The sequence below is a fragment of the Montipora foliosa genome, chromosome 6 (assembly GCF_036669935.1).
Source record: "Montipora foliosa isolate CH-2021 chromosome 6, ASM3666993v2, whole genome shotgun sequence".
In the NCBI taxonomy this organism is placed as follows: domain Eukaryota; kingdom Metazoa; phylum Cnidaria; class Anthozoa; order Scleractinia; family Acroporidae; genus Montipora; species Montipora foliosa.
In genome coordinates this window covers 36,333,530-36,347,813 of record NC_090874.1, presented here as the reverse complement: position 1 = coordinate 36,347,813, position 14,284 = coordinate 36,333,530, and the positions used below count along the sequence as shown (strand labels likewise).

The 14,284-nt window shown below is 40.5% G+C and overlaps 2 protein-coding genes across 2 annotated transcripts in view; one reads left to right on the top strand and one right to left on the bottom strand.

Annotated features, from left to right (window-relative positions):
* The first annotated feature begins 960 nt into the window (after positions 1 to 960).
* LOC138007234 (meiosis-specific nuclear structural protein 1-like) lies at positions 961 to 9,316 on the top strand. Its single transcript, XM_068854027.1, has 7 exons — positions 961 to 1,041; positions 1,825 to 2,867; positions 4,383 to 4,635; positions 5,705 to 5,924; positions 6,685 to 6,901; positions 7,458 to 7,631; positions 9,030 to 9,316. Exons 2-7 carry the CDS (start codon positions 1,881 to 1,883, stop codon positions 9,312 to 9,314), a joined length of 2,136 nt encoding a protein of 711 aa, XP_068710128.1. The 5' UTR covers positions 961 to 1,041; positions 1,825 to 1,880; the 3' UTR covers positions 9,315 to 9,316.
* Positions 9,317 to 9,455: 139 nt separating this feature from the next.
* The window catches only part of LOC138007233 (protein SFI1 homolog), a 78,534-nt gene continuing 73,705 nt past the window's right edge, over positions 9,456 to 14,284 (bottom strand). Inside the window, exons 31-33 of the mRNA XM_068854026.1 lie at positions 14,234 to 14,284; positions 13,581 to 13,695; positions 9,456 to 12,228 (exon numbers count right to left, since the gene is read on the bottom strand). The exon at positions 14,234 to 14,284 is cut by the window's right edge and continues 496 nt beyond it. Of these exons, the coding sequence (XP_068710127.1) occupies positions 12,118 to 12,228; positions 13,581 to 13,695; positions 14,234 to 14,284 (277 nt within the window). The 3' untranslated portion in view covers positions 9,456 to 12,117. The remainder of the gene's footprint in view (positions 12,229 to 13,580; positions 13,696 to 14,233) is intronic.

Genomic DNA, 14,284 nt, shown 5'->3' with positions numbered 1-14,284 from the left:
TGAGAAAAGAAATGAATAATATAGGATTGTGACGAAACACTTGAAGTGTTTGAACACTTCAGTTTCTTTTTTTGTTTTTTAAGTAAAGACTAGAAAGGGAACTATAGACCTCTTCCCGTCGATTTATAATGAGATTTCTCAGAGTTTCTCTAACATCCTTTGCGGCAAGTGATTGAACATCATTCAGGACGATAATTCCTTATTTTGTATCGCACAACCATTCTCCGGAAAAAAAGGACACGATTTTTCACTGATAGCTTACTCAAATAAGCTGTTTGAACCTCCAGTTGCGTGGCTAAGCCGGGAACCGCCGGGAACCGAAAAAGGCACTATTCATACCACATCAAGGCGACCATATTTAGAAACTCGAGGGAACAGACTCCGGGACTTTTCATTAGCTTGAGTGAATAAAATGATAAGTATGATTGGCAGGTCTAAACTACAGGTCAGTTTACATGTCACCGTGTCCTGCAGAACTCTGCAGATAAATTAGCTCGTAGTCCTAATCACGCTATTTAAATGTTGTTTTAAGTCTAGGGTAAACTTTTGCCTTAGTTGTTCGTCGGTGCAGCAGGGACTCCTTCTATACTCTTGACCTGCGTAATCATCAGCGAATGGTATTTAGACCAGCCTTCTCTTAAGACTGCGCCCAGTCTTTCTTTTGCTCTACAATCGTTGAAATGAAGCTGTAGGTCTCAAATACCACGGGCTTTGGTTAGAGTGAAAACTAAACTACACCCGAAGTATTTGTGACCCGCAGCGTTAGCAATTGAAAGTTCAACGTAGGCGTTCGTTTCAACGATTCCAGAGCAAAAGAGAAACTATTCGCAATCTGGTTTCTCTAGTACAACCCTCGTCACCTGGAGTTGTAAAACAGATAAACTAAACTGCATATTGCTTACATATTTGTTTTTTTTTTTTGCCCAATACAGATTATGCGACGAGTTTCATGCTTTAGTCTTTAGAGAAGCTCTTTTCGAAGACTTTTCAGCAACAGTTAGCAAAGAAGTGCCATCTATGAAAGTAACTTGTTTGACTTAGGTGATTTGGCAATTCTTATTTCGACCCTGCATCGCCTCCTAATTTATAACCACCGACAAAGTATGATTAGTTGCTTCCAGAAACAACAAAACCCCTTTTTTCCAGCAATTCAGATGTAACGTCTAAGAATTTGAATTAACGAATCCACAAAAATGGGAAAGTCAACCAACTAAATGAACAACAGTTTCGAATGGCGAAATTTTGATGAAGTGTCCTTGATTGATCGTTCCGGCTAGACCGAACAAGGGTAAAATTGACGACACCAATAAAACCAACTATAAAACCCATTAGAAAGAACCGACCATGAGGAAAAAAAATCATCAGCGTAAATTTGTTTTTATGACCAGTATTAGCAAACTGTGCTAGTTAAATCGCCTATATCTGGCCGGTCCGTTAATAGCTGTATTTGACTGTGTATTTACTTTGGAATAAAGGATGAGCCCATCAGATATATAGGCTTTACTCAAGTCAACAAAAGCAGACACGTCAACACCGGTTATCAATCTCCAGAGACCTTGAACAATGCTTACGACAAGCTTCTTGGACTTCATAAAAATTTGCATTTCGGTGTCATCAACGTCAGCTCAAGATCATTAGAGGCAGAACTCGGGATCGCTATATTTTCTCTCTGATTCCAAGAATGTTTGCATCATGCGCTAGATTCTGTCAAGGCTCATCCTTTGATCAAAGGACCTTTACTTTTCAGCTTTGTGAAACGGAAATTAAAAATATTGGAAATATTACTTGGCAAACTGAGCTGCTAATTATGCTTCTCTTTTTTAGAATTTTCATGATCTGACCTAATTAGCATTCCGAGCAAGCGTAATAGACGCAAAATCATGTCAAAAACTCGAACTAGTTCTTCACACAGCAGTTCTACCTCCCGACAAAGTTTGTCAAATTCTTTCTTAAATACGTCAGACAATTCATTTCACGATTCCTCATACCCGCCGAGAAAAACTAACCGAGAAAGGAGGTTTGACTCAACAGCTTCCAACGAGCAAGATCCTTTAGAAGACGGAAAGATACTGGTTCTAAAAGTTATTGGTAAGATTAACTTGCGTATCGAGAGAAAAGATTATCAAGACCTTATTCGAATAGTTAATCAGATTCCCGGGGATGTCATAGTTCTCATGTTGGACAACTTATTGATTGAGAGCCTCTATGCTGATATACCAAGTAGTTTAGCATCGCTGGCTGCACTTTACTCAAAGATATGGTATGACCGCAAAGGTCGACTTCCGGATCATGGCTGCAGCACCGACGAATTTGTTCATCATTTGTTACGATATTTCGCCGATGTCCTCAAACACAACAGTCAGACTTACGCGAGCGCTGGTTCGAGGGAACACATGAAAACCATTTTTAGAATTTGCACCCAAATGGACGAGACACTTCGCGAGCGGCTTATTCAGAGGACGGAGAGGTTTTCAAAGGCTTTAAGTGGATTTACGGAGCATACATCATTAGAAGCGATCACAAGGTCATCAGAAACGCGTTATATGAAAATTCACGAGGCTTTGAAAACCGAAATGGAACGTACCATTAACCACTACAAATCCGCTCTGCAAAAACTGTCTGATAAAATGTTGAAAGTTTCAATACACACTGAAGAAACATCATCGGCCATTTCTGGACGTACTTCCGAAACAGACTTAAAAGATAGAGCTGCTTCGTACATGAGGACAATGTCGGGACAAGCTATCGAGGATAGACTGTATTTTAACCAGTCAGTGTTGAGTGCAGTGCAGATAAAGTCAAGTGACCAGTTGCTAGTAAACGGATTAATTGAGAAGCTTGAAAAACGGATAGACCACGATAAAATAGTAAGACTACTTTCAGTTACTTATTGGCTTTTGTTATGTACTTATTTTGTATGTTGAGTAGGTAATTTAAACAAACCTTTATTTAAATTAACCCAGAGGCAAGAGTGCGTCAAACTTGATGATTTCTTGCCAAACGGATATAAAAGTTGTTGCCATTGATAAAAAAGACCTGTTAGGTCAGCATCAAGTATCAACAAATTTTCAACCATGGATATTGCGGTTCTAAAGTTCCGATTGCCTCAATAAGTCAACAATGCCCTTCACCGTTCGATCAACCACTTGCTTGGTAGAACAATAAACACTTAATGACTGGTCCCTCGGGAAACAGTTCATGTTGTTTCCCTAGAATCACAATGTTTCCTCCAGGCGCAGCCAAGGGAAACATTGAGATTCGAGGGAAACAAAATGAACTGTTTCCCGAGGGACCAGTCATTAAGTGATTTGTTATATAGCACAAAAAGAAAAATGTGCAACAGCAACGGCAGTCGTCGCCGGTCAACATTAGGGAGCTTACGAAACGAGGACGACGACGGCTACGAGGACTTCATTTAAAAATACGAGTTCGCGTTATTTATATCACTGCGAAACTATTTCATGTCGTTTCGCGTTAAAAATGTGTAGTAACTGGTGAGGAATTAAACTGGTACTAGTGGGTCGGAAGCGTAGAGAGAGAACTGAAAATTCATCGTCAAGTGCTAACGTCCTCCACAAAACCTTGAATTTGGTCATTTCACGTCGTCATTTAGGAGATGACGGCAAAGAAATGTACCAAAATGTAAAACGCACGTGCAGAGCGTGCAGAACCATTGTTTTTGCTCACTAAACCTATTGTTTTGTAGCGTCGTCGTTGCCGTCGGCGTCGTCGTTTCGTAAGCTCCCTATTTGCGGGTAACAGTGCACTGTTACCCTCTGACGTCATAGATTTTGCACTGTTGCCTGCTCAGAGACTTTCGGCGGGAAACAGTTTTATTGTTAGATGTCATGTGACCTCAAAGTAACCAATGAGGGGAAAAATTCAGCTATATAAAAAGAAAAGTAATCCGATGGCAACCCGGCCCCCGGGTGCAACATTATTTTATTTATCACGCTCTTTCAGAGAAGCAAAGAACGGAGAGTACGAGAGGACAGACTCCTCGGCATCTATCGAGTTACGTGAGTGCACCTTCCACTTGATCGTTTTCGGTTTCTAAAGACACTCACCATTAGTCCATAGAGGTTTTGGTAACATTGAAAAACGACTGACAAAAAACAAACGACCTCATCAAAGGCTACATTTCGCCAAGTATTCTTTGAATATATCACTTTCATAAATGGCGACCACGTTTACATTCTTTTGTATTTATGTTAATTAGAACTACTGCCCTTATTTTGAAACAAAAATTCTTTTGAAATTTGCTCGTCGTAGCAAGGCTAGAAAGGCTTATTAGCATTAAAACAAATATTTTATTTGGCCGCCATTATAAAAGAGGTCTATACTTGCCTAAACATTAATTGATATGTTTGATATCGATTTAGGTTCTTCAGCTGCTGAGTCAGCTAAGAAAAGAGTTTAAAATTTCGCGAGACGAAAAGGTGCTTCCATTGTTGGAGAGATTTCACCATGGTTACCGTCTGGTGTTACAGCTGCTTGAGGAATCCCTAAAGGGAGTGACGAAACCAAAGGTGCCCACCATCACTTGTACGTTGGCCAGTGGCTCAGAAGGTGATGATGAAAGTGATGAAGGATCAGATGTGTTTGATACTGTCACGCAACTTGACGATGATACAGGTAACGATTAACTCCTCCAAGGATTGAATGAGACTTAAATTCGTTACGAAATACAAGTAAACTCAGATAAAACACATACAGATTAGACGATTTTCTCTTGAGTGTCGAAAGTAATTAGCGAATTGCTTTGGTTTTGCCTTACTTCACTCAGTGATTGGTTCAAAGTTCTCGCGCCATATTTTCAACTAACCAGAAGTGAAACCAAAACCAATCGTAGCTCGCGCGTGCACATTTTCCCGCGCTTTGTGTCGGCTACGTGTAATTACTTCGAGTTTTGATTAGTTTACTGGATTGCCGCCGTCCTTTTTGATTGGCCAAAGTCAAAGTAATTACTTTGGTTTTGGTTATACGACACTTAATTGAAACTCGCTCTAAAGAAAAATTACGTAAAGTTAACAAGCCATAAATAGAAATGAAAAGGATGGCCTCCGGGTGGTCTTGCTGGTTTAGGTGGCTCGAAGGGTGACTTTATTGACATAAACAAATCATTTTTTCCTCCAATATTAATTCCCTAAGCGAAAAGATAATTTATCTCCACCTCCCCCTACCAGCTTCTGCCACTTTGGTGGGGATCTGTTAGAAACCAAGTGACAGGGCAAGCAAGAGAGAATCATGGTAGTAGAGCGTTATGGAGTCGTTTTTTTTTCTTTAAAGTTTACTTTTTCGTTGTGGTAATCCTCCGCGACATCTAAACAACCACTCCAGTATTTTAATGTAATGGTATCAGTTGAACTTTACATTACTATAATACTACCTGTTAGGTGCTTTCTTGAGGAGATATTAAGAATGCCGAGCTTATTCATATTTCATCCTTTAATAAATCAAAGGCTCTCGGAAGCAACTCATTCATTCATGTAGCAGTCAGTCAGGTGGTGCCAAAGTTGGCCTATAGCTTACGACATCCAACCTCCTTATAATCAAGACAGAATCGTTCTGCAAATTGTGCATGAACAGATTTCATTTCACGTTGACAAGTTGAACAGATAGACATTCTACAGACATGTCAGTCCGCTGTGTATAACTGAAATAAAATCACAATTATTCACAACCAAGCTTCATTTTCTGCTAGAATTTTCAGCGTTTAACACAGACACTAGCTTCAGTGAAACTGACACCACGCAAGGTGAGGAAAGCGGTATTTCGAAGGTCAGAAAAAACGAAGGCACGCAACAGAAAAAGGATCAAAACTTCAACCTCCAGAAGCAACTGCACCAAAAACAAAAGGACCTAGAAGAAGCTCAAGAAATGGTTCGGTATTTGAAAAAAAAGGAGAGAAGTTTGACGGACAGGTAAGATAAGAACCCAAGAACAATTCTAAGTTCCTGGACATGGGGATGGCAGCTAAAAGAGGTCGTAAAGGTTCAGCGACAAATTTATATCAGGCACGCATCAAATAACTTTTACGCTTTTAAACAGTCGATCCGAATAGTTATATTGGTACCCTGGATAGGAAAGACTTTTCAGAAAACTTTGAATGGGACGTTTGAACTTTTTTCACATAAATTAATTCGTCCGAATACTTATTTTACTTTAACTAAGCAAGTTACTACTTCCTTAGATTATGTCTTTCTTCTTTTTTATCGTGTTCTTAATTTTCTCCGCTAGCTTTTCTACTTTGTTTTTTTCTTTTTTGCTTGTAATAACCGTTGAATCTTTGTAAATATCTACTTTAAGACTTCTTAACTCAATTAGTTTCTCTACTGTGAGTCGTTTTCTTTCTCCTGTTGTATGTTTATTCTAATTCATTCCAATGTAAAATCGTGAGTAATTTAACCAAGATATATAGCATAACAAAGTAACGTACGAACGCCCGGGTGTGTAGTCCTGAGAAGGATTGTTTACAATGATATCGATTGACGTTTCGTCAACCTGAGTGGAAGTCATAATTAGCGAGGCGTTCGCTCTGTCGTCCAAGTCGAAAGTCAGTCAATGTCATCATAAACAGTCCTTGTCAGGACTACGCGTTCCTGCAAGATCGTCCTTCACTTCATTATCATTCCAATGTACTATATTTTTAATCTTGTAACTAAATGTGCTGTTGTAACACAGGTTGCAAGAGCAGGCGCAGAGGCATCTCAAAAAGGGCGGGAAATTTGAGGATTTATCAGCCGGCGAATGCCGGCCGTCTGCCCTGATAAAGCGCTACGATAACCTGTTCACCCAGACGAGGCTCGATGCAATGGACGAACTAGATGAAGTCGAATCTTTGAACCTACTGGACGACAGTGAAGATCTCAAAAACAAAATCCTCTTCTCAGTGATGGTGGTGAGCGTCTAATTATTTCTTCAAAAAGATGCTAACTTTCATTCACACAACTTCCATTGAACCTCAAACTCTTTGGAAGTGCATCTTACTTCAAATGTTTTTCCTTCTTGAGAAAAACCATTATTTTTTCGTTTTCTCCACCACATTAATGCGCCATAAAATATAAAAAACGTCACGAAAGTCTTTACAGTGCAAACATTCTCTCAATTCTGACTGCAAAAGAGTTTATAATGTTGAATTCCCTTAAATCTGAAGCACAAAGCAGTTTATAGTGCTCTATTCTTTCAAGGTAAAGCCATGCCTATCACAAGTTCGGCCTTCACTTAGGGAGAAATGCATGGAAATTTCAAGTGTAAACCCTACATCACTTATGTGGCCAGTAAAAGCGAAATACCCAGGACAACAGGCAAAACATATGTTTTATGGTTTGTTGCGGAAACTACTTCAAAACCAGAATAGATACCGCTTTCCAGCAAGTTTGTATTCGCCATCTCAGTTTCAATCACATTATTTTTATCCGTTGTACTTTTCATTTGTCATTTGTAAACATCCACAGGTTGCATATCGAACGGTGCAACATTCATTAGCAGAGAAGCAACGCCGACTGAAAAAGCTGTTAGATTTACCAACTGATGAGGAAAGAGTAGAGCAAGCACAAGACATGCAAGAAAGTATAACGGATTATTTCAGACGCACAGGAGCGCGATTAAATATCGACAGTATCAAGAGGGTATGTTAAGTATACTTGCTCCTGTAAAGTGGATTAGGGCTTAAACCTCTATAACAGAAGGAAAAGAAAATAAATAGCGTAACATATGCCATTAGAGACCCAAATCGTAAACACACTGGACACTAAACCACCCATTCTCGTTCCCAGATCCCATCGTTTCTCTTAGACGGCTGGGCCATCGCACGAGAAATCGAAGGGCTCTGGATACATAAAAAATTGAATTTGTTTCATTGGTTAGCTTGCGAACAATAAAATCTTGAACTGGAAGTAGAAATTGCCGATGTGGCGGGATGGGGTCAGCTGGTGCGAAGCCGGTCGATAAAATGATCAGAGTGTCCTGTTTACTTATTGCTTCTTTCTGTTCGACACGAAGAGACACAATCTCTAATTTGAGACCTCTCAAAGCTTTACATAAAGACTCTTTGAATGTAATGCTTCTCAGCGCAGCCATGTTTAGTACTATTGATGAATCATATATGAAATCCGGAAGTCCTAGAATCTGGGACTGCAAATCCTTTCTCGTGAGCCCTTCCTTTTCTCGTACGAAGGCTCCACCGGCTAAGAGAAACGATGGGATACGGGAACTAGAAAATTGTGGGGAAGTTGTTGTAATGGGTGTCATGCTTTTATATTCCAGTGGTCGTCAGTATTACCACTAAACTATCGATCTGGGTTGTACACGCTCCCTTTCTCTCGACATTTTCAAATATGTTTTTCCCTAACTTGAGAAAAAAATTGAGGTTGAGAGTTAATTTTATGTTATGGTAGTAGGTAACTGTAGGTTTCAAAGATGGCTACTAACCTAATAAAGGTGCGTCTGAGTTCAAAAACGCGACAAAGACTTTCATTTTCACTTGTAATAAAGTTTCTCAAGGTATACTTAACAGATGTTAGAGATGTCGAAAGACGAACCCAAACAGTCATCCATTAGCCGGTTCGAAACCCGCAGAAAAGGAAACAGTGGAATTAACGGAACCACATGCGTAGACATGAGTAGAACATAACAATAAACCTTCCAAAAACTCATTAATAATGCATGAGTGAAACAGTCTATCAAAATGAGTTTTTCTAAATTATGGTATCGACGACTGATAAATAGGAGGTTTTCACGTGACGTCATCGCCATGTTGGTGGACGAAAACAAAAGATCTCTCATTACCGTTCTTTGTTCGTCCACCAGAAATCGTACATTTCTCTACTGTTATTGGTGTCTCTCAGAGGTCGATTGAAACCAGTTGTCTAATGATTTCTCTTGCCAGTGAAATCTGTTAACGGTGTGTATTCCTTTACGTAAGTTTTGTTGAAGTTGGGGAGAAAAGCAAGGGAGGTGCTTCTAATTACTTGCACTTCGGGGCATATCTGGCATAATAAGTAATACACTTACTTTACTCGTTGTAGGATGTCAGCAAACAGCTTTGGAGTACCTTGTACGATTTTCCCGAGCTTCAAAACCGCGCCAAGTTAAAGGAATTCATCAGCGAATGCGTGCGTTTGTCCTGGATGCTGGCAGTTCAGATTCCACCAATGAGCATCGAGTATGAGGCAACAGATTTCACTGATTCACTTCACGGACGTTTCATGAATTCCGAAATGACGAAGGTGGTTATTAAATATCACGTTTGGCCAGCTTTAATAGATTCACAAACTGGTCACGTGGTTTACAAGGGCATGGTCGTCACGTGACCTGGCCTACCAATGCCTGGCATTGAGGTTGCTCTCGACCTGGCATTGATACAGACCCATCTACTTTTATCATGCATGTCATATCTAATCTACTTGAAAAAAGCAGCCATTCACATAACGAGGCCATTCGCAGCCTTTGTTTTTATTGATTTTATTAGGGAACCAATTAACCCAGACATCACACACTTTCTTCACAAGCACTGAAAGGCAATACGAAATTAATATAACAATTGATTTGAATACTTCGACATCACAAAAACAAAAAGAAATGAGAAGTTAATGCTCCCCATTCAAACTTCTTTAAAGTGCCCGCATTACGACGAAAAGAATAATTCTCGTTTTTCTTCACATTTGGAAAGGAATTGCGATGAATGCTCAACAGGCGAAATTTTGTGTAGTAATTTCAAGAGGAAGACTGTTTATTTTAGCTCCACTTTTTTCATTTAACGGTCCGCCATTACTGGTGAGGGTTCCGACCGATAAGCTTTCAGCGATCTTGATCGACGAGAAAGTGACGTCATTTACTCACTAGCTTAAAAATGAGGTGTGTGAATGCCGCTTAATTAACATGCAGCACGAGAGTTTTTGGCTTCCACATCGTCAAATTCGTGTTCCGCATACTAATTTTTCTCACTAGCTTAAAGATACAGTGTGTGAATGCGGCTTAACACTCTCTCCTCGGTCCAGCTCTCCGAAGTCTTATCTGTCAGAACCATTAACCCTTTCACCGCCATAAATGCCATTGACACTTATAGATTTTACTGTCTAACGCCAGAAAATTTTAGTCGTCACTGGGGACGCCCTCGGCGGCGGCGGATTAAATACAAAAGACAGTAATGTACCTGCCAAATATGAGGCTACAAATATAAAAAGCAAAGATTAAAACCGAGCAAATTGATCACTAAACGATTGTTACATGATAAAAACTATTTGTTTAGTTTCATTAGTAAAACTCTCTTGCTTACATCCTGTGAAAACCAAGGTTACATAAATCACATCACCAAATTAACGCTCCTTACATTGCAGTGTTATAGCCACTCGCACAATACAATAGGAAGAAAACAATTATCCTTGTATTTAGGCCCAAACGGTCTTTCAAGGAGCCTTTTATAGTGATACGAAACGCTGCCGTTCTGGAAAAAGATCGCTCAACTTAGCTCAGGGACCGCGGAGCAGGGGTAGCTGGAGGGGAGGCATTTCCAGCGATCTCAGAGACTGTAAATTTAAAATATTTCCCGGGGAGCATGCCCCCGGACCACCCTAGAGAAGCTCGCGCTTTCGGCGCTAGCCGCCCCAATAAACCTTTTTCCAAAATGGCCACCATTTAAATATTCTTATGTTTTTATTCAAATTCGCCCTTGATGCCTCGTTCTTAAGCTTAAAATTCAAAAGAACACTTTCTCTTGAACGAGGCAACAAGGGCAAATTTGTATCCGCATAAATCAGCGGCCATTTTGGAATAAGGTGTATACAAAATATGCTCCGCGGTCCCTGCAGCTATATGACGTTGAAATAATCCCTTCCATGACAGAAAGCAAAAGGATAAGTGAAATAACAGACAATCGATATCCTACCATTTCAGACCTTCAAAACAGAGTTTGTTAACTTGAACAATGCCAAGGTACACACTAAAAAACACTTTTCTTACTTGCTGGATGTCTACTCAAATATCTGAATACGGTTCTTTTTCTTATCACACACAATGCTACCATCGGAAAGAACTGCAGGAGAACTTGGTCCTTGAAACTCTCTCACATTGTTTTCGTGTGTTCCAAGCGTTGTTAAAACCATCCGAGACGCGTCGGTTTCCACCCTCTAATGACCGGTTACTTTATTAGAACCCATTGCAGTCTAACGACTAAATTACAGGTGATAGTAAGACACATGAATACCACGTTGAATAATTACTAAGTTACCCTCCCGCATCTAACCGAAACAAAATTCCGGAAACGATTGGTAGACTGGCATCAACTACTTTTCCCTACCCGACCTCAGACAATAGCCGCCAGTTGATGGAGATAGGACGCAGCTCTTTACAACCTCTACTTTCATCGGATCCCTTGAAGACGCAGCCGTATTGTTTTAGAGTAAGAGTCCATTGTTTCTTTTGTATCGTTCTTTGTGTCCATTGTTTTCTGAACCATTCCCGAGAGCCGTTGTAATAGTGGGTGCAGAGGATTCCTCGGCTATTTCCTCTGAACGAAGCTGCTGCAAGCAGCCGCTCTACGAACGTTCCTCAAGTGCGGGCAATACCTGACCAGTTCGAAGCATGTTCGCACCATGTAGAGGTAAACACAGTAGCCATAGCACAAGCAACTTCGCTGGAATTTTGCTGCAGCTTTAGCACAGATACAATGATGATTGCTCATGTCACGCGTCTCGCGTGAATTTGCCGTTCAACGTTAAGTTCAAGTTATCTTAGATAAACCACGTTCTACAGTCGCCAGTTTTTCTTTTCTGCAGTCTTCACGTTTTATAACCTTAAAAGAGGACTGGTGATTAACTCCGCCTTTCCCTGCTGTGATTGTATTAACAAACTGAAACGATTGGCACAGTTGTGTGCAACAAACGAAAAGAACTCGAATTCTCCGTGCTTGCATTTCCGAGTCGATGGCACTGAGCTTTATTCATGCACAGTATCCAGTCCTAAAGTTGGGAGCCAGATTTATCGGCTTCTGTTGGGAGTGTGTCAAAAGGAGACATCACAGCCCTCGTTGTTACAAACGAGGGTACACCATGTTGTAAGTTTGGTGCTTTAGACACGACTACTCCAGTCTTGTGTGCACGACTACGCCGGGCCTTGCTATTTCAATCCTGTTTTCTCAATTAGTTCTCTGATGGTTACGGCTACCTCTTCAACGAATGGTCGAGTCTGCTTTATTCTCTCTGACATTTCATTCACTTCTTTGGTCAACTAGAAAAAACAAAGGTGAGAAATTACATTCCGAGTTTGTAACTAGAACAATTTTGGAAAATCCAGGACTTTCCATGACCATTTACATGACATTACAATTTAATTTACAATTTTCTTGCTTTTTACAATGTTCGATCTACAAGAGCTCAAATGCCGCTTTCGATTGGCCCTATTCTGGAAAAAGCTCTATACTTTCCCTTTTGGGCTAAAATTTAGCAATTGCAAACAAACCAAAGTCAATTTTCATTTTGCCGACTGGGAACGCAAAGAACTTTCTAAAGAAACCATTTCCCGTATTCTTACTCCAGAGTAAAGGCCCGATGAACGCACCCTAAGCCATTGATGTAACCACACCAGCTAGTCAACAAAGACAGCAATATCATTTGGAAAACCTAAGAGCACAGCTCCTCAATTATTATTTAAGATGTTCATATATGTTCTTGTTTTCAGATATTTTCACAACTAGGGTGTTTACCAAACGACCAGTGCGGCTTGCTGAGTCATTAATATCAACTTGGGCCGTTATTCGTCACCATTATTCAGCCTGTTTTCTCGTGCTTGTGCTTCCTCTTTCTTCCGTTGCTCGTCACTATAATTATTCTCTTTATTCGGGCTCTTTCTTGCTCTCTCTCTCGTTATTTGTCACTAATATTTCCCCTGTTTGCCCGTTTGGGGGTGCAGGGATGGCGAAGTGGTGAGAGCACTCGCCTCCCACCAATGTGGCCCGGGCTTCGATTCCCAGACTCGGCGTCATATGTGGGTCGAGTTTGTTGGTTCTCTACTCTGCACCGAGAGGTTCTCTGCGGGTATTCCGGTTTCCCCTCTCCTCAAAAACAATCATTTGACTTGATTTGCGTTAATTTTTAATTTCAGTTTACAGTGTCCCCAATTAGTGCTCCAGCGCTAGAAAGACTAGACACTCAAATAAAGTTCCTTTCCAAAGTTCCTTTCCGTGCTCTCAGTCGCGTTCTTTCACGTTTAGAATAGCTTACTCGGCGTATGTTTACTGTTTTTTTTTCTCTCGTTTTCTCTTCCTTCCTCGTTGTACGACAAAAAAATACTTAGCTGGTTTTTGAGTTGTTTGAAAAAAAACTTGCTTGTTTTACTAAAACGCATTGTCAAATGCAGTACGTTGGCCATAAAATTCCACGCCAAAAAACGCGGGTTCCAGCAGTGTGGCGACGTAAAAAGTTGAAGGTATGGACGGACGGTAAACCAAAATTTGTCGCATCAACGCGTTACCATATTTTCTTAACCCAGCATGGTGCTCTGCTCCGCTTAAACTATGATCCCTTTTATTGCAAAGGGACGGAGATAAGAACGCAAACTCTCATAAAAAAGTATCTCCTTGCCTCATCCATACAATGTTCAGTTTGTAGCAATTCCTCGTCTTCATAATGAGGTCCCAGCTTCTCTCTCTGTCCTTGAACCCAAACAAACAACTGATCTCGCTGCCTCTTCTTGTGGCTAAGCAAAACAAACAATAGGTGATAAATCATTCCATGCTACATTTATTTTGATCACTTTGATGAAGTCGACTTAGTGCCGCGTCCAAAAAAAGCTTCGAAATCGGTTTCTCTAACTATGCCAGTGAAATAGTTCAACAGCAGCAAAGGTAATGAAAGAAAATCAACTACTCCTTTTGATCTCTCAAAACAATGCAATTCACTTAATACTCCTCATACGAGCATTGAAAGAGTGAAAACCTAAAGACCTGAAAACATAGCACCGACAAACTGGAACAGTTTGAACTTATATCTCTCAGTTCAGTTCGCCTACTCAAAAAGCAAGTCCCCTGATGGATTTTCTAGTGTTGGGCGATATCCAGGGTTCTATATCTATCTAGAATTCATTGTTTGGGGAAGAAGTCCCGAGTGGCCGAAGGCCACGAGCTTCCTAGGGGGGTCCGTCTAATTAGCTCATTCCCAGTCCATTTTGAACACAAACTATTTACTTTGGCCCCACAAACATGCTACACACTTGCGAATCATGCGAAACAACTTACAAATAAGTCCTCTTCAGATCATGAAACTCTAGAAGCGTGTTCTTCATAGCG

Excerpts from the sequence above, each read along its gene's own strand:
- LOC138007234 (XM_068854027.1), top strand. The coding sequence starts at position 1,881 with ATGTCAAAAACTCGAACTAGTTCTTCACACAGCAGTTCTACCTCCCGA. Across the intron at positions 2,868-4,382 it reads GGATAGACCACGATAAAATA|GTTCTTCAGCTGCTGAGTCA; the intron begins GTAAGACTACTT and ends ATATCGATTTAG. Across the intron at positions 4,636-5,704 it reads GCAACTTGACGATGATACAG|AATTTTCAGCGTTTAACACA; the intron begins GTAACGATTAAC and ends ATTTTCTGCTAG.